This window comes from Lynx canadensis, chromosome A2 (assembly GCF_007474595.2).
Source record: "Lynx canadensis isolate LIC74 chromosome A2, mLynCan4.pri.v2, whole genome shotgun sequence".
In the NCBI taxonomy this organism is placed as follows: Eukaryota; Metazoa; Chordata; class Mammalia; order Carnivora; family Felidae; genus Lynx; species Lynx canadensis.
This window is the reverse complement of record NC_044304.2, coordinates 50,720,562-50,744,296: the sequence shown is the minus strand read 5'-3', so window position 1 is coordinate 50,744,296 and position 23,735 is coordinate 50,720,562. Positions and strand designations below refer to the sequence as shown.

General features: G+C 44.0%; 1 protein-coding gene across 1 annotated transcript in view; it reads left to right on the top strand.

Moving 5' to 3' along the window:
• The first annotated feature begins 14,880 nt into the window (after positions 1-14,880).
• SRGAP3 (SLIT-ROBO Rho GTPase activating protein 3) overlaps positions 14,881-23,735 on the top strand; it is a 259,104-nt gene continuing 250,249 nt past the window's right edge. The window contains 1 exon segment of the mRNA XM_032592349.1: positions 14,881-15,376. Within this exon segment, the coding sequence (XP_032448240.1) occupies positions 15,310-15,376 (67 nt within the window). The 5' untranslated portion in view covers positions 14,881-15,309.

Genomic DNA, 23,735 nt, shown 5'->3' with positions numbered 1-23,735 from the left:
CAGTAACTATTTCTCAACGGGACCTCATTTGTGGATGGCTTCCTTTACTGACTCTCACCACCATATAGTGTGATGATGCTAGAAATGTGTTTGGGTGGAATGACTCTAGTTGTATGTGGGAAGATTTACAAACAGACCTTATCTCATGCAGGACTGGTGAGTAACAATTTTATCCAGGCAAGTGACACAGAGGGATGATGCTTGTGGTTCCCAAATAAGAACTGGTTTTAAGAAATCAAGGTGGGCAGACACAGACTTGCCAATGGCAGGGGAAACATCTTGAAGGGAAAGTAACTTACATACCTCTTTGGGGGACACTGGATTCTTGATTCTGATCGAACAGTAACCATCCCTCTTGCCTCATGACACAGGAGTACCAAGAAGTACTGCTTCCATTGGTAGATTCTACACTGTCAGGGCTGACTTTGGTCTGCCTTGGAAAATGCCCATTGACTGTTATTGTCATATGATATTTGTTAGGCTGAAAAAGGAGGGCAAGGGACTTAATCCAAAATTATCCCCAGAATGTAGCCCTCTACATAAAAGCTTTGCTGTCCTCTTGTAAGAAATACCTTTCAAGAGATGCCTTGTGAGGACTCAGACTGGGGAAGAGACTTGCAATTACTTGCACAGGGGCAGTGTCAGACTGTTTCAGAGTGATGGCACCTGTATCGGCACTTCTGGGAAAAGGCAAGGAGAAAAACATGAAAAGTAGTGTGATAGAATGCAAAAACAAATGCATTCTAGGACCAGGTTGACTTGATTTAGCATCAGAGCAGAGGCGCTTATCAGTTGTGTGACTGTATCAGTTATCTATTGCTGAGTAACACATTACTCCCAAAATGTGGCATTAAAAAACACATTTATTAACTCACAGTTTCTGTGGATCAAGGATTCAGTGTTGGATTCTCTGAGCCCTCTGCTTTAGGCTGTAATTCAGGCTCCCAAGTCTGCAGTTGAGGTGTCAGCTGGTGCTGAGGTTTCATATGAAGACTCAGTTGGGGAGGGTCTTATATTCGACAGCTTGGGCTGCCATGACAAAGCACCACAGACTGGGTGGCTTAGACAACTGACACTTACGTCTTCCCAGTTCTGGAGACTAGAAGTCCAAGATCAGCATGGTGGGCTCTGGTGAGAGCTCTCTCCCTGGCTTGCAGATTGTCACCTTGTTTTGTCCTCACATGGTGAAGAGAGAAAGAGACCAAGTTTTCTGGTCTCTTATAAGGCTATTCATTCCATCATGAGGGCCCCACCATCATGAGCTTGTCTAAACCAAATTACCCCACATAGGCCCCATCTCCAAATCCTAGCACTTTGTGGGGGTAGGGCTTCAACATAGGAATTTGGGGGGAGCACAGTTCAGTCCATCATGGATCTGCTTCCAAGCTGACTCATGTGGTTGTTGGCAGTATTCAGTTCCTCACAGGTTGTTGGACTGATGGCCTCAGCTCCTTGTTGCCTGTTGGTCAGAGGTCACCCTCAGTTCCTTCCACATGGACCTCTCCAACAAGGCAGATGACTTCTCTGAATTCTCCCCCTTTTTTTCCATGTAAAATGGGGATAGTTATAGTTGTCCTAGAGTTGTGCTGTGGGATTCATTGAGTTAGTGTGGAAAATGGCTTTGCACAGAGGCTGGCATTGTTGTGGCTTTCTGAATGGTAACTATCATTACTATTATTACAATTTTCAGAGCATCTGATACTCTGTAGCCTGGCTATTGTTCATACAGCATATGGGGCTATGCCCCTTCTCCCTGCTATAACACAGAGGCTTCCCCAGGTAAAGGACAGTTTCTTTTTTTTTTTTGTTTTTTTTGTTTTTTGTTTTTGTTTGTTTGTTTGTTTGTTTTTGGTAAAGGACAGTTTCTAAACTGCAGAGAAAATACTTTTCTTGAAGCATGTCAGACCACATGACCTGACAGTTCTCAGACAAGCACCATGGAGTATATAGTAGTCATACTTTCTGTTGTCCCTTCTGTGTCAGCCTCTCAGAGCAGGCCCAAGAATTTGCTTTCACGCCCCTGGAAACCAGACTGCTTATAGCATCCATTGGCCATACATGACTTCTTGGGGAAGTTCAGTCTGAGCCACCTTTGCATGGTAGATCTCAGTTTGTCCTGTTTTGCAAACCACTGTCTGTTTTCTGTCCAAGATTTTGAGTCTGCTTCTTTCCCATATAATCCTGGGCACAATTAACAAGGTGAAGTATGCTTTCCAGAGGTCTTGGAAGCCATATCTTTCTCAGTCATCATTTGGGGTGATTAGAGGGGGAAGTATAACTTTTTGTCTTATTGCCATGGGATAATGTAGATGTTCCTAATCCTCACTGTGTAGAAATAAGACCAGACTGAACGTCTGTTCTGAATTATCTTTCTGCCTAAATAGAGCCCAGGAGGGACCCTAACTTGCAAAAAATATATTATTCAGCCCAATGCTGATTTCATTTCCTAAAAGAGATTGGGTCCAAATAAGACTTTAATTGAATTCAGCCTCTTGACCTGATACTGACTTGGTTCTCCCTCCTAGTGCCTTCCAACATTAGACAAGGGAGGAGGAGGAGGAGGAATAGACAAATAAAGCGATTCACATGGATTGATGGGCCGAGCCACTTCCACATTCCATAAAGCCCAAATGACTGTATAGGAAACAGCTGCAGTATTTACTGGGGACCGCTAAGGCCTCATTATCATCCCACCTCCTCACAGGGGGTGTTTGGCTCCGAATGGAGTGCAGTGGAGGGAGTAATTGATTCTGCTGCCCTGGCACCTGGTGTTTCTGCCAAATGCCTGAGGTCACTGCCACAAACAGACCCACTCCACTGGGTGGAGGGAGGCCTCAGGGTCTCTGGTGAGAGGTAGACAGCAGAGCCAAAAGCAGGTCAGAAGAGATTTTGTTGTTCATCTGTTCATATATCTTTGTTCATTTGCTCAAGAATTATTTATTGAGCACCTACTAAACGTCAGGTACTGTTGAAGGCACAGGAACACCGTGACAGACATGGTCCCTGCCTTCTTAGAGTTTACACTCTGGAGCTGCTCAGTCCAATGCAATAACCACTACCTTTAAATTTAAACTCATTAAAATGAAATCAAATTAAAATTTCAGTTCTTCAACCACATGTCAAGTGCTCAATAGGCTGATGGCTATTGCATCGGACAGTACAGGTATAGAACATTTCTAGTATTGCAGGAAGTTCCAATCAGATACGCTAGTCTAGTGTGGGTAGAGTGTGGAGGGTCTGGAGACTGTCATTAAGTGAACAAACGTGTACGTAAATAAGATAATTTCAGATGTGGTGCTACTCTGAAGAAAATAAACAGAGGAATGGGCTAGAGTTGCCCTTTAATAGGGTGATCTGCGTGGGCTTCTCTGAGAAGGTGACACATGGGCCAGGACCCTGGAAGGAGCAGAGTGAACAGAAAGTCCTTGTAGCATTCCAGAAGTATAAGAAAGCCACTGTGGCTTGGAGTAGGGAACCGGAGAGAGAGCAGTATGAAATTGGGCCAAGAGCAAGTAGAGGCCCAATCACATGGGATCATGGGGAAGAGTATGCATTTACTTCTAAGTGCTGGGAAGCCACTGCAGGATTCTTACCAGTGAACTGTCATGACCTGATTTACATGTTAAAAGCTCAATCTGTTGCTACAAAGGGCCATATTTCGTTCTTTCTCATTGCCCTGTAGTACTCCATTGTGTATATAAACCACAATTTCTTTATCCATTCATCAGGTGCTTTGTAGCAACGTGGATGGAACTGGAGAGTGTGACGCTAAGTGAAAGAAGCCATACAGAGAAAGACAGATACCATATGTTTTCACTCTTATGTGGATCCTGAGAAACTTAACAGAAACCCATGGGGGAGGGGAAGGGAAGAAAAAAAAGAGGTTAGAGTGGGAGAGAGCCAAAGCATAAGAGACTCTTAAAAACTGAGAACAAACTGAGGGTTGATGGGGGGTGGGAGGGAGGGGAGGGTGGGTGATGGGTATTGAGGAGGGCACCTTTTGGGATGAGCACTGGGTGTTGTATGGAAACCATTTTGACAATAAATTTCATATATTGAAAATAAAATAAAATAAAATAAAATAAAATAAAATAAAATAAAATAAAATAAAAGGAAAAAAAAATAAAAGCTCATTCTGGCTCCTACGTTGATCATAGATTGTCAGGAGGCAAGAGTGGAGGCAGAGGACCAGGAAGGAGGCTATTAAAGCTGTCCAAGTGAGAGAAGCTGGGCCCTCGGTATTGGGGACAAAAGGGCAGCAGCTAACCTCAGAGGGGTAGCTCTGTGGGAGACAATCTCTTATCTGAAAATATGGGGACATTATTAGTACCCAGTGTATGCTATCACTGTTACAAAGACACAGTGAAGGAATATTTGTAAAGCACCTGTCTTCACAGTACAGCAGCAGGTGGCATTACCTTGTCTCACTTACCTTTGTGTCTCTCCTAAATGATGGAAACAGCCTTTCCTCTGCCTCTCTAGTCCTTTGTCTTGTTTATTCTAGTCTGGTTTCTACACTGTCACTGGAGTCACTTTTCCTGAAATTACAAATCTGATGAGGTCAGTTCCCTTCAGGGGCTCCTGAATGAAGCCCGGCCAAACCCCACACTTGTTGACATGGCTTAGGAGGCTCTTCAGGCTCTGACCCACATCTCTCTCCAGCATCATCTCCCCCATGCTCCATCTTCAGCTGAGGCTCCAGCTACCCTGATTATCACCCCTCAGCTCACACAGCTCCCTCTGCCTAGAGCACTTCCCTCCCTGTCTTGCACTTGCAGTCTCCAGCTCTCTGTTTTTCTAGGCCCAGCTTAGAAATGTCTGCCTCTGAGAAGCTGTTTCTTGGCTCTCTAAGCCCAGGTCAAGGGTGCTGATTACAAGATCACATGGTACCCTGTACTTCTCCATCACATTGAATTTATAATTCATCGTTTACTTGTCTCTTCCATTAAACTAAGATCTCCATGACAGTTGTGACTGTGTCTGTCTGGTTCATGATTGTGTCTAGTTCTTTGTATGCTTAGCCCATGACAAGTGCTCAAGATGTATTTGTTGAGTGAATGGGCAAATGAGGTAAACATCTCCAATTCATATCCTTTGGCATAGTTACTTTCCCTATATTCCCTTTTCCCCATTATTACCATTTCTTTTCTTTTTCTTTTTCTTTTTTTTTTTTTTGAGTTAACCATTCTCCAGACTTCCTAACCTGCCACGACAAATACAACAGACAGGATCGCTTAAAAAATAGATATTTATGTTTTCACAGCTCTGGAGGTTTGGAAGTCTGAGATCAGGTTATCAGCATGGTCGGGTTCTGGTGAAGGCCCTCTTCCCGGCTTGCGGATTGCCCCCTTGTCACTGTGTCCTCACATGGCAGAGGGAGGGAGGGATGGGTAAAGGAATGGAAGGAGAGAGAGAGAGAGAGGCAGAGGGAAGGCATGTGCAAGCTCTCTGGTGTCTCTATTTATTCTAAGGCAGTAATCCCATTGTGAGACCCCACTCTCATGAGCTCATCTAACGCTAATCAACTCCCCCAAAACCCCACCTTCACATACCATCGCATTGTGGCTTAGGGCTTCAATGTTGGAATTTTGAGGGAGGGGTACACAACCTTCAGTCTATAACAGTGAGACAAGGTGAGAATTTATTGTGGGCTCCCCATTTCCTACCCTGATCTCTAGGTCGCTTATGAATTCATTGGCAGTCGATGGCCTGCATGATGTACTAGAGTCAGATGACCTATGTTTAGAGCCCAGCTCTAGTAGTTATGAGTTATAAGACCTCGATCAAGTTACATCATCCCTTACTTCTCCCGGTACTCAATGGAAGGCACTTAAAGTGGTCAGGACATACTCGTTAAATGCATACAGAGTATCAGTGGGCACTTTAATAATTCTTCATAGCCATATGATAAGTCTTCTCATTCATTACCTCACTTAATGCTTCCAACAGCCATAAGAAGTCATATTATTCTCCCAGTGCAGAGATGAGGAGGCTGAGACTGGGAGTCTCAAGCTGGTCCTTTGTCCTGATGCTGGAACATTTTCCCTATGCTCTTGTTTCCTCTTTTATGTCCTTGTTGTCTCTCCAGTCTTGAGGACTTGTGCCCTATGCAGGTATCTACTGGTCTGTAAGATGTGGCCTGAGTCACTATAGCTTGGTGCTGTGGTCTGAATGTTTGTGTTCCCTCAAAAATGTACATGTTGGAATTCTAACACCCGATGTGACGGTGTTAGGAGGTGGAGCCTTTAGGAGGTGATTAGGCCACGAGGGTGGAGGCTTTATGAGAGGGATTAGCGCCCTTATAAAAGAGACCTGAGGGAGCTTCTGCCTTGCGAGCATACAAGGAGAAGTCTGTGACCCAGAAAAGGACCCTCCCCCAACTACACTGGCACCCTTGTCTTGAACTTCCAGCCTCCAGAACTGTGAGAAATAAATGATTGCTGTTTATAAGCCACCCAAGTGGTGGTATTTTGTTATAGCAGCTCAAAGAGACTGAGACTCTTGACCATCTGACAAAGCACCCACAACTGTGCACTGATGTGATTGACCTTATACCTTAGAATTAAAAAAACTTGAAAAGCTGTAAGTTCTTTAGTGTTGGGCTTTCATGGGGTTAATATATTACAACCTTTTCTTCCCCTTTCAAGTTTTGAACCAACTGAGAAGTAAATAAAGGAGACAGATGGATGTTTGTTTAACATGGAGAGTCTATTTGTTTAACAAACACTTATGAGGCATTTACTAGGTGCCAGCCAGCAACATGCCCAAGGTCATGCAGCTAGTGATGGCAAAGCCAGGCTTCCAACCCAGCTCCAAAAACTTTGTTATTTTGCTTCTTAAAACGTAAGCTTTATTCATGATAAAACTAGATTGGAGGACATGGTTTAGGCAAGTGTCCTAGAGGGGAGTTAACTCTTTATCCCTGAATTAGACTCTCCCAGCTAGTTGTGGCTACCACAGGTGTCCTCCACAAGGGGACAGGGCACAGCTAGCCCTGCCCTTCCTCTTAATGCAAGGTCAGAAGAACAGAGCCAAATGTATCCTTTTTGTAAGTGGATACATCCAAAAAGAGAAGATGAAGGGGAAATTCAGTCTCTCTTTTCAAGTTCACCAATTGGCTATGTCACTTTTTCTTCTCTGGGGAGGATAATGGGCCAAAGTGTTTACATTTTCCATAGATCTCTTCTTTTTTTAATTTTTTAAAATGTTTATTTAGTTTGAGAAAGAGAGAGAATGTGCATGAGCAGAGAGAGAGAGAGAGAGAGAGAGAGAGAGAGAGAGAGAGAATCCTAAGCAGGCTCCACAATGTCAGCTCAGCGCAAAGCCTGACAAGGTGCTTAGTCTCACAAACCATGAGATGATCACCTGAGCCAAGATCAGGAGCTGGATGTTTAACCAACTGAGCCATGCAGGTGCACCTCCATGGATAGATAGCTTCTGTGAATTTCCCTTCCTCACCCCCCCCATCTTTGTTTGTTTGTTTGTTGAGAGAGAGAGAGTGTGAGAGCGAGCTAGCAGGGGAGGGGCAGAGGGAGAGGGAGAGAGAATTTTAAGCAGGCTCTGCATGGGGCATGGACGCGGGGCTCAATCTCATGACGATGAGATCATGACCTGAGCTGAAATCAGGAGTCGGATGCTTATTTTACATCTTTATTTGCACACACACAGATAAAAGATCACTTATACTCCCTAGCATAAAGGCAACTCTCGCCATATTCAAACACCATAAATCTTACTTCCAAGTACCTATAACATTTCTTTCATCATTGAACCATCTGATTTCTTTAGCAAATCTGATAATGTGTTTCTATCACTTTTTTTCTGTTTGTCCAAACAGGTACTTCTCACATGAATTATCATCATCACCTAATTTGTCTCCATGTTTCCTGTATTTCCTTGGCATGCTGATTTATTTTTTCAATTGGGCAACATTTGAATACATAATACATCATGGCACCTAAAATGATAGCTGGAGGAAAAAGATTATTTTCTCAAACTCCTTCCTTTTGCACCATTTAATTTGAGCTATTTGATCTCCATTTTACCTACTAAATGTGGAAAAACTTTTAATAGGTATAATAAAGAGGAAAAATAATGGGCTTTAGAATCTGATAGACTTACCTTTTACCCTTGATGCTACAAATTATTCCCTATGTTAACTTGGATGTTTTAGTTAACTTTGAGACTTGATTTTATTATCTTTAAAATGGGAATATAGGGGTGCCTGGGTGGCTCAGTCGGTTAAGCGTCCGACTTCAGCTCAGGTCATGATCTCGTGGTCCGTGAGTTCGAGCCCCGCGTCGGGCTCTGTGCTGACAGCTCAGAGCCTGGAGCCTGTTTCGGATTCTATGTCTCCCTCTCTCTCTGACCCTTCCCCATTCATGCTCTGTCTCTCCCTGTCTCAAAAATAAATAAATGTTAAAATGGGAATATAGTATCATGCCCTTCAAATTACTATGGAGTTTAGATAGGCTAGATTTTAAATTCCTTGAAATCACATACCTAGACTTGATCATTCAGTCACTCACTGTTATATTCACAGAGCCTAACATAGTGCCCTACAGATGATAGGCAGTCGATAAACCGTAAGTCAGTATTATTCCTAATAAAATGTTATATGTATAAAAAAAGAGTCAAATGCTTAACTGACTAAACCACCCAGGCTCCCCTCCCCAATCTTTTCCATAGCAGACACATGTTGATTTTGCTCACCCAGAATCCATTCCTCCATCTGTAAATAGCACCTTGATCCTTCTTTGGGAATCTCTTGGGTCATGTGGATTGTTTGGGACTCACCTCATCCCACAGCTCCAGGGGCAAGCCCATGATCCACGCCTGGTGAAGCAGAACATTCCACCTTCTGGCCACAGTGATTGATTCATGGATAGCCATGCATCCCAGCCCAGGCCAGTTGACTATTCTTGAGACTTTAGCTAGAACTCTTGGGAAAGGCTGCCTTTGTGCTGGAATTGCCAAGCTGGGGGAATTGAGCCTGGAGCTGTTGGGGCCATCTTTGCCATCTTGTGGGGACAGCCTGCCACCATACAGGAAAGCAGAGTGGGGAGTTGGAGGAAGACATACAGTGTTCTGTTGACATTGTTAGAGCCCCTGGATCTAGCCATGCTGACTTATGCTCATTATGAATGAGGCTGATTAAAATTTCATAGGTTTTCCCCTTTTCCCCTTTTTGTGAATTGTGATTTGTTGCCTTTTCCTTTTTCTCTACTGGACTGTTGGTGTTTTTCTCACAGATTTGAAGGAAGTTTTTTTTTTTTTTTTGTATTCATTTTTTATTGAAGTGAAATTCACATGACAAAATTAACCATTTCAAAGTGTGCAGTTCAGTGGCATTTAGTACATTCACAATGTTGTGCAATCATTACCTCTTTCTAGTTCCAAAACATTTTCATCACCACCAAAGAGACCCTGTATCCATTAAGCAGTCACTCCCTATTTTCCCCACCTGCCACAGCTCCTGGCAGCCCCTAATCTTCTTTCTGTCTCTGTGGGTTTATCTAGTCTGGATATTTCATATACATGGACTTCTACAATATGTAGCTTTTCCTGTCTGGCTTCCTTCAGCCAGCATAATGTGTTTCAGGGTTCATTCATATTGCATCATTATCAGTGCTTCATTTCTTTTTATGGATGAATAGTATTCCATTGTATGGATAGAACATGTTTTATTTCTCCATCTATCCGTTGATGGACATTTGGATTGTCTCCACCTTTTGGCTGTCATGAACAGTGCTGTTATGAACATTCATGTCCAAGTATTTGTTGGAATTGTATATTAGGGAAATTTGTATGTTTTTGTGTACTAGGGAAATTAGTTCTCAGCTTATAAACAGGTGTTGCAAATATTCTTCCTCAGTTTGCAGTTTGTCTTTGACTTTGTTTATGGTGCTTTTTGGCTGGGCAGAATTTTGAAAAACTTGTTATATAGTTGGGGCACCTGGGTAGCTCAGTCAGTGAAGCGACTGACTTCGGCTCAGGTCATGATCTCACGGTTCATGGGTTCGAGCGCTGCATAAGGCTCTGTGCTGACAGCTCAGAGCCTGGAGCCTGCTTGGGATTCTGTGTCTCCCTCTCTCTCTGCCCCTCCCCCATTCACACTCTGTCTCTCTCCTTCAAAAATAAATAAAAACATTAATAAAAAAATTGTCATATAGTTGACTGTATCATCCTTTTACGGCTTACAGGTTTTGTGACATAGTTAGGAAGGCTGTCCTCATATGTGAGGTTATAAAATAATTCTCCCATCGAAGCTGTCACTTATATACTCCTTTCCTCAAACAGGGACTAAAAACAGGCTACTTGTGCTCTCTGCCAGGATTATTGTGAAGACCAAATAAGATAAACAATATGAAAGGGCTTTACAAAATATAAACCAGTATATACACGCATGGCTTGTTGTCATTGCCACTGTTAATTTGTATGCGATTCTGGCACTAACTAGCTGAGTTCTGTTGTTGCTTCCATTCTGCTGAGCAGGGACTGAAGGGCAGAATTAGTTCCTGAGCCAGTCAAGGATGAAGTAATTGGTAGCATTTGGGGAATGTCACAGAAGATATCAACTCTTATTAGTTATCTTGGGGAGTTTTCATATTTGACCAAAAAAAAAAAATGCCTTAAACCCAAAACTTTTCTGGTCATTCTTCCTTCAAGTAGAATCTTTAAAAAAAAATTTTTTTTTCCTACTAGGAAAAGAAATCAGTTTAGTGGGTTTTGTGTTAATCAGCTCTTAATTGTAATTTAAGCCTCATCAATGGCCATTTTTGATATGTTTTCCTTATTTGTTTTACATTAAAAATTTTTTTTAAACGTTTATTTATTTTTGAGAGACAGAGAGAGGCAGAGCACAAGTGAGGGAGGGGCAGAGAGAGAGGGAGACACAGAATCCGAAACAGGCTGCAGGCTCTGAGCTGTCAGCACAGAGCGCAATGTGGGGCTTGAACCCATGAACCATGAAATAATGACCTGAGCCGAAGTTGGATGCTTAACTGACAGAGCTGCCCAGGTGCCCCTTCCTTATGTTTTTACACCTAAATTCTTTTTTTAATAGCAAACTTTAGGTTGAGCATTGTATTGATTGAAAAAAAAAGTCAATACTTGACAGCAGTTATTCCTACGATGATTGCTCTGGTATAGAATTGTATGCCGATCAGGTCCTTGGGCCCTGATAACGGTCAGACTCTGGGTTTGAATGCGATTCAGTTGGTAGCTAGTTGTGTCATCTTGGAATTGCTTCATTGCTTTCTGCCTCTGTTTCCCTCTCTGTAAAACAAGGATGATTACAGAACCTGACCCATTGGGTTGTAGCAAGAAGTCAGTGATAAAATCTAAATAAAATACTTGGCCCAGTGCCTGGATAGAATGAGGGTTCAATAAATACTAGCTATTAGTATAATTCAGGAATACCTAAACGAATTTAGGAAATGAGCCCAAGGTAAATGGAATATACCCTTTCAGTAGGTACTCTCATCGTTGGGGGTGGCACAGATCAGATTACATGGTAGAGCCCTGTTGCCCACCACAGCACACTTGTTTTTGGGAAAAGTGTGAGTTCTGTTACTACCTTGTGAAGGGTAGTCATCAGGCCTGGCACTTCGTTCTCATGGCAAGGAAGAGGTGGCTACGTGGAGGGGAGTGTCACAGAAGGGCCTGTGAGCCATGGTGAGGATCGGAAGGAGGAAGTGGAGGACGTTGTGCCAGGGGGCCTGCCCCAGTCATACTACCTCTTCTTGGGGAAGGAAGATTCTGGATGATGTGGGTTCACTGTGTGTGGTGATGTATTTGCAGGGGACATAACCCTTTTCCTCTTTTTTTTCTCTTCCGGTTCCTGACGGGGTGGGTGGGGGGGTGGAATCTGTGGAGCCCCAGCTCTGATCCTAGGCCCTGGGGGACCCTTTTCTTCTTTTTTTTCTCTTCCGGTTCCTAACCCGGGGCGCGGAGGGGGGATCTGTGGAGCCCCAGCTCTGATCCTAGGCCCTGGGGGGTTGGGCCCTGAAAAAGAAATAACATCTGTGGGACCTCTGCCATGTGCCAGGCACTCTAAGTTCATAATCACGTTGGATCCACCATTTTACAGGCGAGGAAACGGGAGTGAGGCTCAGCGAAGGCACAGAAGGTACTCAGGGCCAGCCCCACGCTGGTAAGCAGCAGAACTGGAATTTTAATCGCCATCTGTCTCACACCAAAATCCAGCTTCTTTTGCCGCTCAGCATGTGGCCCTATACCATACCTCACTTCAGTTTCATAAAGCCTTTTATGATGTTTCTGTGGCTCAGTGCCTGTACTTGGGTCTCCCAGAAATATCTCTGGACTCGAAATTTTAGTAATGGCGAGAATGGCTGACATTCACTAGTTCCTGCCTCCAACTAGCAACAGCAGGTTAAGTCATTTGGGCTAGTTCTCAGAACTGCCGTGGCAGAGCCAGGCAGGGAATCCTGTCTCTCATGTCCCAAGATGCGCAGTACTTAACTCTGATCTTCCTTCGAGGGTTAGTCTTGAGGCAGGGATGCTAATCTCTGAGCACATCTTTTTCAGGTAACATGTGTGGCTTTCACTCTTTTAAACTGGTCCAGAGGGGAACCTCAGAGGGCCTGAGCAAGCCCATGGGAAGGGTGAGGCAGGGGGGTGATGGCACAGGTTGGGGGAGAGTATTTGTGAACTCTGCGACCTCCTGTCTCTGGACATGAAGCTGTAATAAGCCCTGTGGTTCACCGTCTGCACTTTCCCATGTGCTCTCTCCAGGCAGATCCTATGTCTCTCCATCTGCAGGCTTAGCTCATACTGTTTGCTCCATAGGAATATCCTGTCTCTTCCCGACCTCCCCCCTACAACCTCTGGGCCTCATGCCTGTCTGAGGAGACCCATTGCAACTGCCACCCTCTCTGGGAAACCTCAATGGACTGGAATGGATTCATTTCTGAACCCAAATCCAATCATTTATTATATAAAATGTAATGGGCAAATGTAAGACTGTTTTGAGAAATTTGTGAAAATACCAAACTTGGGGGATAATACATATTAAGGACACTCTTAATATGTGTAATTCCTGTGGTCAGCAACCCTACAGTGCTTGATTTTATTTTTAGAGAACAAATCTTTTCTACCTAAGTGCATCTGAAATGTTTTTTTTTAATGTTTATTCATTTATTTTGAGAGAGTGTGTGTGTGTGTGAGCTTGTGCATGGGGTGAGGAGGGGCAGAGAGAAAGAGAGAGAGAGAGAGGGAGGGAGAGAGGGAATCCCAAGCAGGTTCTGTGCTATCAGCGCAGAGCCTGAAGCAAGGCTCAATCCCACAAACTGTGAGATCATGACCTGAGCCAAAATCAAGAGTTGGACGCTCAACCGACAGCCACCCTGGTGCTCCTGAAATGGGTTTAATCTCTCTAGTAGAATGCAGGCTATTTGAGCATTTGCATGGTCAAAATCTGGTGTCAGATAGCCTATTTTTTGATATGCTGGTGACCTTGGGTAAGTCATTTCCCGTATCTGTGCCTCTCTTCCATCATCTGTGAAACAGGGATACTTATACTATGTTGTTAGGTTTCTTTGTGGGGGATATCATGGGGTAATTGCTACCATTTATTGAGTGTTTACTATGTGCCCAGCACTGTGCTAAGCTTAGCTCTACATTTTTATTTGATCCTCCCAAGAGCTCCCTCAGTTTTGAAGTCCTTTACCCTACAATATTTTCTTCCCCAATAGCACTTACCTTCTTTACATTATAGTATAATTTACTCATTTTGTTTATTCATCTTCCCCTTCCCGGGCCTCTTGCCTCGTGTGACTCCAGGAGGCACCATTCACAGTGCATTCTGGGTTCTACCATTACTGAGAATATTAACGTGAGTGGTGGGGATTTCCCAGAGTTGTGTCAAGTAGAGACCCTGGAACTGCTCCAGGAGGACAGGGATTTTTTTTTTTTTTTAATGTCTGTGCCTATTTTGACTCTTGCTGTATCCCTGTATCCAGAATAATGCCTGACCTATGGTAAGCTTTCAATAATATTTGTTGAAAGAATGAATTAAAGAGCCCTAAAGAGAGCCCATTTCATTGGTGAGGAAACTGAGGCTCAATGAGTTATTGATTTGGCTAAAGCTCTAAGAGACAGTGAAGCAGCTGGGTGTTTCTAGCATGCCTGCTCTCAACAGCTTTGCAAAGCTGCATGTCTGAAATGCCTGGCATTGTCCCTGCCACCCTGCAATTGCTCAACAAATATTAATGAGCTTGCCTACATGGGTCAGCCTCTCCCCTCTTCCAGACAATCCCTACAGAGTAACAAACTGTCAGATAGCCATTGCTTTGAGAAATTAAACTGCATGGTGCAAAGAAAAGGTGAGACTTTTGAAGTTTTTGGAAGAAAAATTCCTAACACGATTGCTAATGGAGTTTGCAGGGGCCTCTCAGGCCTTTCCAACCCGATTCTTTTTCCTGCTGCCTTCCCTTTTGTGAGCATTTCTTCCCCTTTCTGCTTGCAATGAGTTCTGCTCTCCTGTAGGCTACAATGTGTCAGTTGTTATAAAATCCGGGAGGTGGAGCTTGGTGACGAGGTGGGTGGGGGAGTGCTCAGCCAGCCCTGCAGGGCGAGCAGTCCAGCCGTGGTTCACCGGAGCTTAAGCCTTGCAGCAGGAGAACTTCCATCTCGCTCTTCTGGCTTTGATCCTCACTGTATATCAGACCAGAGGTGCCGAAGGGAGGGAGGATGCGAGATGACCGGCCCTCTGGCAACCTGACCATCTCCTTAGCAGAGCCTTCGAAAGCCAGCCGGAGACTGACTGCACAAGCAAGGAGGCGCCGCGCCTCTGTGGATGTGTGTGTGTATGTGTGTGTGTGTGTGGGTGGGTGGGTGAGCGGGTGTGAGTGAGTGAGTGAGAGTGTGTGTGTGTATGTGTGCGTGTGCATCACGACTGTGTGTGTGTCGGTTGAGTGCGAGAGTGCACGCGTGAGTGTGTTTGTGTGCATGTGTGTGTGATTGCTCTCAGTTATTATTTTTGTGGAAGAAAAATCTTGAAAATCTGGGGCAGGTTACTGTGCTCCTAGGGGCGGTAGTTCTTCTTTTGCAAGAGGAGCTGACCAGACCAAGCTACTAGAGACAATTTTTCGGCAAGTAAAGAGAATTTTCCTCCCAGAACGAGAGGCATTTTTCTCCCCCCTGGCTCTGCAGCGAGTAAAAGAGATTAGTCCCTAAACCCTGTGAAATCGACTAGAGCCGAGTGATTACCAGGGCTTGAGAGAGGACTGGGGAAGAAAAAGAGAAATAAATCAAACAGCCTGTCAGTGCCTTTGGCCACGTTGGAAGATGTCATCTCAAACTAAGTTCAAGAAAGACAAAGAGATCATTGCTGAATATGAAGCCCAAATAAAAGGTGAGATGTGGGCTGGGGAGTCATGCTTCCCCTCCCCTTTCCTTTTTTCTCTTGCTCTGGCTTTCTTTTACCCTTTTTCCTCCCTGCCATCACGAAATGTTGTTATGCATCAATAATCTTATTGTGAGTAGGAACAGTGGCAGCCGCACAAGTCCAGACTGGTTTCAACTGCAGAGAGCCCTGGCTCTGGGAGTGTGGATTATAGAATGGGCAGCAATCACTGCATTGCAGGTGTGTGAGGAGGATCCTACGCCCGGCTTTAGGAGTGTCGTGGATACTCCATCATCTTGGCCGTGACATGTCACTCTAAGGCCATTTTGACAGTCACTGCCTCTTCCCCCCTCCCATGCTGAAAGCCCCTTAATGTGATTTTTTTACTATCTGCTTTTATTTTTCTTTCTTCTTTTTGGTTTCTTGTTGCTTTCCCTTGCCCCTTTCTCTGGGCTGGAATTCACATGCATGTGCACACAGAAGCAGCATCCCTGGGTTGCACTTCTTTGTCAGTGTCTCTCGGCTGGCCTGGGTTGCCATGGATTAACTGTTATGGGGCATATTGATCCAAACTAATGCAGGCATTTAGGCATAAAGAGGGAGCTCGGTGCAGAAAATGTATTCTCTCGCAGTGTGCAGCCCCAATCACCGCCCGTCTGCCTGCTAGCGTGTAGGGTCATCAGCCTTCATTCAAAGCCAACAGCTTAGTGTGCCGTTTCGGCTGGTAGGAGCTGCCTGGCTTCCGTAGCGCCAGAGGAAGCCTGCCAGCAGGGTGGGATGACCTCTGGCTGCCTGTTCCAGCTTTGGGGCCACAGGGTGCACGCTCCTCTCAGAAACTGCTCCCTAAATCCGCACTAGCAAGGCGAAATAGGGAACCGGACACAGTCGCATAGACAAATGCAGGCAGAATCCTGGTTCACGCCAGAGGGGGTTCTCCTACCTTCCTGAGTTCTAGACTCAGTTTTGGCAAGGAAAATCTAAAAGCTCCATACTCACCCTTTCTCCGAGGACAGACCCTGAGGGAAGCCTGGGCCTGCGTCTCTTAGTGTCTGTTTTCTCTCTGGTCCTGGATCTCCTTGCTGCGACACAGGGTGTGTTTGTGGTCTCCCACAGAAAGACTAAAGACAAAATACATCTTCAATGGATACTGACGCCTGCTCTTGAGATTGTGGGTGGACTGTTTGAGCAAGTTGATTATTTGGGGCTCAGGTGACCTGAGGCTGCCCCACCTGCTTTTAGGTGCTTCTGCAGCTCCAGACTCAGTGACCCAGGAAGTCTCCCCGGGAGCGGCAGGGGCCCGACATCCACAGCTGCTGCACACGCTCCCGATGCTTGGGAACCTTTGGGAGGGGAGCGGCCAACAGGGGAGAGCTTTGTTTTTTTTTTGTTGTTTTTTGTTTTTTTTTTCAGTCTCGCCAACCCTCTTGTGTCTTCTAGTCCTGGTCAGACCCGGCATGCTAATCACCTCTGGGGGTAGACCCCAGGGCAAAGGGAGCTGAAAACGTTCTCTAGGTTTCAGCTCAGTGTGGCAAACTGACTTAGGATGTTTCAGCCTTGCTGAAAATTTAGTCACAGGCCCTTTACTGGTCAGAGATTTGAACTCACCCGGCTGCATCAATACAAAAGCCCAGTTTCGGCCTTTGCATACACACTTTTTAGGGAGTTTATGTTTTATAAGATGAATTTGGCTGAGTATTACAGTTCTTTTTAACTGAGGTTCTCATGAAAAATGCCATACTAGAGAAGTGAATGCTGAGTTTTGGACAGTTTGGGGTTTTTGTTAGCATTGTCTTGGTAGGAAGTAACGCTCGTCTTGTTTTTGGATCACTGCCACAGGGCCCGTGAACTTGGCTTGAGGATCAATGAAGCATTTATTGCTCCGGCTGATTCTTTTACTTTTTTACCTTTCACCTTTATTTTAACAACTACTTAGCAAGTCCAAGGTCATGCATTTCCGGCAGGAAATTTGTCCAGATGATCTTGTCTCTCCCAGACCCTAAGGGTCTCTACATTCTGGTTAAAGGAGTTGAATTTTATTCCTTTAGAATTGACACCCACACGACTTAGACCAGGACATTGCTGTACCTGAAACCGTCTGGAATCTTTTCCTTTCAAAATTCTGTTTGTTAATCATCATCATAGTTCCTGATGATGTATGCACAGGGCTCTACAGTTTCTCTGTCTGGCTCAGTCCCAAACATCACTACTCTTGGCCTACACAATGTACGGAAAGTGTTTGTATGAATGAGCTCAGCTTTAGAGATGAGGAAACTGAGGCCTTGTCAGGTTGAGTGACGTGCCCAAGGTCACAAGGCCAGAAATGTGAAGGTAGCTGGTCTTCTTTCCCATTGCATTGTTTGCCTGAGGCTGGCCCTTGAAGGATTGATGTCAGTGGCAGATGGCGGTTTTGTGGTGGGGACTGGCTGTCTCTTGATCGTTCCATTGTTTACCCTCTTACTTTTATCCCTTGCCTTTGTTGCTTGCCTCTGAAGAATGTTTGACCAATCACCAAAAATAACGCCTGAAGCCTGTTTCCTTTCTCCCTGGGTATCATTTGACCAGTTTGGTGCAAACCCTTCGCCTACTTAGATAGATTTGGTCCTCTGTGAATTTAGTGAGGGGCATTTTTGGTTTTTAAAAACGATACTGAGTTCTTTGTTGACTTACTCTCTTTTATCTCTTTTTGAAGAATTTATTGACCTGAGGAGAATGTTTTAACACTCTTTTTTTTTCCCTATTGTAAAAGAAATATCAGATCCATGCCTTCTCTTGCCTCATCAGTTACCTGAATCCCTTTGATTATATATTTGCAATGCAGTAGTATAGCATGTGCTTGTACATGTCCAGTGATGGGGAACTCATCACCTCCCAAGTCCACATATTCTACCTTTAATAGCCCTGGCTGCTGTAAGTGGTTTTTATATTCATCTATTGGTTCTATAGTATCTTCTCCTTGGGGGTTCATAGAACAAGACAGATGCTTCTTCCTCATGACTGCCCATTGGATGTTAGAGACTCTGATCAGAGCCCCACTATGATTATCCTCATTTACTCACATAAGATGCTTATCTGCTGCTTAATCATCTTCACTTTCCTTTGGATTTACTGTATCCTGGTTACAAACTCCCAAGTGCCTTTGGGTGCTTGACAGATACAATAAATGAGTGAAGCTGGCCAAGTAAGATGATTTGTGATAGTTGGTCTACCACCTCCGTGAGGGCAGTAGATGAAAGGGTGATGGTGGTTATGGTGCCCTTGAGAGCACTGTCTAGATGAGAGCTTTATGCTTTTATTTTACTTTATTTATTTATTTAAAACATTTTTAAAATGTCTTATTATTTATTTTTGAGAGAGAGAGACAGAGCATGAACAGGGAGGGGCAGAGAGAGAGAGAGGGAGAGACACAGATCTGAAGCAGGCTCCAGGCTCTGAGCTGTCAGCACAGAGCCTGACTTGGGGCTTGAACACAGGAACTGTGAGATCATGACCTGAGCTGAAGTCAGACGCTTAACTGACTGAGCCACCCAGGTACCCCCTTTAAGAGTGTTTCTAAGTTCTAGGGGCGCCTGGGTGGCTCAGTCTGTTAAGTGTCCCACTTCAGCCTCGGTCATGATCTTGCTGTTACTGAGTTCGAGCCCCATGTCAGACTCTGTGCTGACAGCTCAGAGCCTGGAGGCTGTTTCAGATCCTGTGTGTCTCTCTCTCTCTGCCCCTCCCCCACTTGTTCTCTCTCTGTCTCTCTGTCTCTCTCTCTCAAAAATAAACAGTAAAAAAAAAAGAAAGAAAGAAAAACGAGTGTTTCTAAGTTCTATATGAGAGGCTTTTGATGTGATCAGAGAAAGAAACACAACTATCACCTCCTTTATGCTGCATGTATTGCTTCTATTAATATAGCCCAAGGATTGAATTAGTCCTTTTCACTGCCCACCCCTTCACTGTACCATATTTATTTTACATGCTATATTTCTCCAATCCACTAAGTTATTAGGATCTTTGTCAGAGAGAAGAAAATGAAATGAATTTCATATGAGTTGTTCTTGGTGACCCTGTGCTGGCCCCAGATGGACTCTATTTCCTGTCTGAGGTGCTTGCAAGTGTCCCTTTATGAATCTGTTCAAGCACTTTGCTTGAGAGTGACATCACATTCTCTAGTCTGGAAATGGCAAGCTCTAACTTCTTCCCCTTTTGAAAATCAGAACAACATTTGCCCATCTCCAGCATTTTGGCACTTATCCTGTTTTTCACAGTTCCCTCAAAGATCACCGATAGTGTTTGGTAATCTTATTTGCCAGAGTTCTCAGTGCCCTGGGCTCTCATTCATCTTGCTGTCAGACATAATGATCTATTCTGCATTTATCTAGAGTTCCCATTTCCATTTCAACCTAATAGAAAATTGAAATAGAAACACAGTGATTGACTTTAGTGTTTTGTTTTGGTTTTTAATTATACATCCATAGTCATTTAGGCCATCTTCTTAATAGCAAAAGTCTAGAATTTGGGGGAAGAAGGGCAGATTTTGAAGAAGATCACAGAGAAGTGTTTATTTACTCATTCATTTATGTATTCATTCAGTAAACGTTGATTATCTACTTTCTTCTTAGTTTTGTGCTGGGTGTTGTGAGAGATGCAGAGTATATGATACATTCTTGGCTTTCTAAGAGTTTTCTTGAAATATGGTGATAAAATCGGTGAAGGAAATGGAAAAAACAAAAACAGAAACTCAGAACACAAAACCTCCCGATTGGGCACCAGAATGAGTTTAGTCTTTATTTTTTATTTTTTTTTCTAGTGTTTATTTACTTTTGAGAGAGAGAGAGAGAGAGAGAGAGAGAGAGAGAGAGAGCAAGCATGAGCAGGGGAGGGGCAGAGAGGGACAGAAACACAGAATCCCAAGCTTGCTCCAGGCTCTGAGCTGTCAACACAGAGCCCAATGGGGGCTTGAACTCACGAACCAAGAGATCATGACCTGAGCCGAAGTCAGATGATTAACTGACTGAGCCACCCAGCCGCCCCGAGAATGAGTTTAGTCTTTTTAAAAAAATTTTTTTTAACATTTACTTATTTTTGAGAGACGGAGCCAGAGCATGAGCAGGGGAGGGGCAGAGAGAGAGAGACACACACAGATCTTAAGTAGGCTGCAGGCTCCAGGCTCTGCACAGCTGTCAGCACAGAGCCTGACATGGGCTCAAACTCACAGATCGGGAGATCATGACCTGAGCCCAAGTCGGTCACTTAACCCACTGAGCCACCCAGATGCCCCGAGAATGAGTTTAGTCTTAAAGAGAGTATGGCATTGAGTGAATGGACGAGAACTTTAGGAACCCTCACTACTCTCAACAGGCTTCAATGAGGAAAGTATGCTGGGTGGGAGAGATATTGAGGAGTAGTGGGGACTGTGGCTGATTAAGGCTCACCTAGAGGCGTAAGCCTCTGCTCAGCTCCAGTCTCAGTGCCAGGCAGGATGTGAGCCCAGACTGGTCAGTTCTTTTAGTGTTTCAAGGGCATCTGGATTTTAAAACAAAATCTCCTCATTTTTATTTTTAAGTTTTTAAAAATGTTAAAAACATTAAAAAATTGGGATGTCTTTTTTATTTTTGAGCTGTAAATTCTTTTTTAAATTGAAGGATATTTGACACACAATGTTACATTAGTTTCAGGTGTATAACGTACTGATACAACTCTATATGTTACTCTGTGCTCACAAGTGTAGCTACCATCTGTCACCATACAATGCTATTATAATATTGACTGTATTCCCTATGCTGTGCCTTTCATCCCCGTGACTTACTCATCCCATAACTGGAGGCCTATATCTCCCACTTCCTTCACCAATTTTACTCATCCCACTACCCCTCTCCCTCTGATAGCCATCATTTTGTTTTGTGTATTTATGGGTCTGTTCTGGTTTTTATTTGTTCATTTGTTCTGTTTTTTAGATTCCACATACAAGTTAGATCAAGTGGTATTTGTCTTTCTCTGTCTGGCTTACTGTACTTAGCATAATACCCTCTAGGTTCATCCATGTGGTCACAAATGGCAAGATCTCATTCTTTTTTATGGCCAAGTAATATTCCTCTCTCTCTCTCTCTCTCTCTCTCTCTCTCTCTAGATCCACACACACGCACACATACATACATAAACACATCACATCTTCTTTATCCATTCATCTATCTATCCATGGACACTTAGGTTGCTTTCATATTGGCTGTTGTATATAATGCTGCAATACACCTAAGGGTGCATATATCTTATCAAATTTGTGTTTTTATTTTCTTTGGGTAAATACCCAGCAGTGGAATTGCTGGATCATATGGTATTTCTATTTTAATTTTTTGAGGAACCAACATACTGTATTCCACAGTGGCTACACCAATTTACATTCCCACCAACAGTGTTTGAGGGTTCCTTTTTTGAGCTATAAGAGTTCTTTATTCTGGATACAAGTCCATTATCAGATATAAGATTTGCAAATATTTTCCTCCATTCTGTGAGTTATGCTTTCCCTTTTTCGATGGTGCCCTTTGAAGCACAAAAGTATTTATGTTTATGAAATTCACATTATTTATTCTCATGCTTTTCATGTCATATCTGGGACTCGTTTGCTAGATCCTAGGCCATGATGAAAATCTCCTGATTTAAAAAATATTTTTCTTTAATGTTTATTTATTTTTGAGAGAGACAGACAGAGAGACAGAGTGCCAGTGGAGGAGGGGCAGAGAGAGAGGGAGACACAGAATCCAAAGCAGGCTCCAGCCTCTGAGCTGTCAGCACAGAGCCTGACGCGGGGCTTGAACTCATGAACTGTGAGATTATGATCTGTGCTGAAGTCGGATGCTTAACTGACTGAGCCACTCAGGTGCCCTGAAAATCTCCTGAGTTTTACATGCAACTCAAATTTTTAAAAAATATTTTTTAATGTTTGTTTTTAAGAGAGAGTGTGAGCGGTATAGGGGCAGAGAGAGTGGGAGAGAAAGAATCCCAAGCAGGTTCTGCATCGCCAGTGCAGAGCCTCACGGGGCGCTCGAACTCACAAACTGTGAGATCATGACCTGAGCCCAAATCAAGAGTTGGCGCTTAACCGACTGAGCCACCCAGGAGCCCCAAATGTAACTCAAATTTTTAAGAAACACTATGCTGCCTGAACAAACTCATCAGTAGGACAGTTTCAGCTCACAACCCACCGCTTTGCAACTTCTGGCCTGTAAGTTGAAGTCCATAAAAGGTCTTGGTGATGGAGCCTCAGCCAGTTTTCCTGTTTTATCTTTAGTTGTTTCTCTATATTAGGCCTGTGCTCTTAAAACCACATGAGGCCAATCCCTTGTATCTGAATCCTCAGTATCCCTTCCTGGAACCTTCACATCTAGTGCCATTTGTGCCTTTGTTCTGTTTAAAGTGTCCCCCTTCCTCCACCCTTTCTTTGTCTGGGCAACTCCCGACCGTCGTTCAGTGGCTGCCAAAATGACACCTTCTTCCAACTCTCCTAGGCAAAATTAGTGATTCCCTCAGATCTGTGCTCATGGTCGTTTTGTTTCGCCAGTGTGGTTGACACAAGATAGGCTGAGAGAGTGGCCGGTACGTTACTAATGAGAAGTTTTACTCTGAACAGCTTTTAGCTAACTTAGTTGTTTTCCTTGACATGTGTCTTAGTCTGCTTGGGCTCCCATAACAAAATACTGTGAACTGTGTGCTTAAACCACAGACATTTATTTTTACAGTTCTGGAGTCTGGAAGTCCAAGATCAAGGTACCAACAGATTCAGTTCCTAGTGTTGTAGATGGCTGTCCTCTCGCCGTATGCTCACATGGCCTTTGCTCAGTGTGGAGACAGAGAGAGAGAGAGAGAGAGAGAGGGAGGGAGAGAGAGAGAGAGAGGGAGAGAGGAGGCTGTCTGTCTTCCTCTTCTTTAAGGGCACTGATCCCATCATGAGGGCCTCTCCCTCATGACCTTCAACTAAACCTAATTATCTCCCAAAGGCCTCATCTACCTCCAGATACCATCACATTGTCACATTGTGGGTTAGGGCTTCAACATACAAATTTGGAGGGGGAGACACAATCTATGACAGCACCTATACTTTTTGTTCCATTGAAAGTAGAGGATTGGGGCACCTGGGTGGCTCAGTCGGTTAAGCATCGGACTTTGGCTTAGGTCATGATCTCACAGCTCGTGAATTCGAGACCCGCATCCAGTTCTGTGCTGACAGCTCGGAGCCTGGAGCCTGCTTCCGATTCTGTGTCTCTCTCTCTCTCTGCCCCTTCCCTACTCATGCTCTGTTTCTCTCTCTCTCAAAAATAATGAACATTTTTAAAAAGTAGGGGTTTTATTGATAAAGGAAACATTCTCCATAGTTTACTGAAGTTCCTTGTTT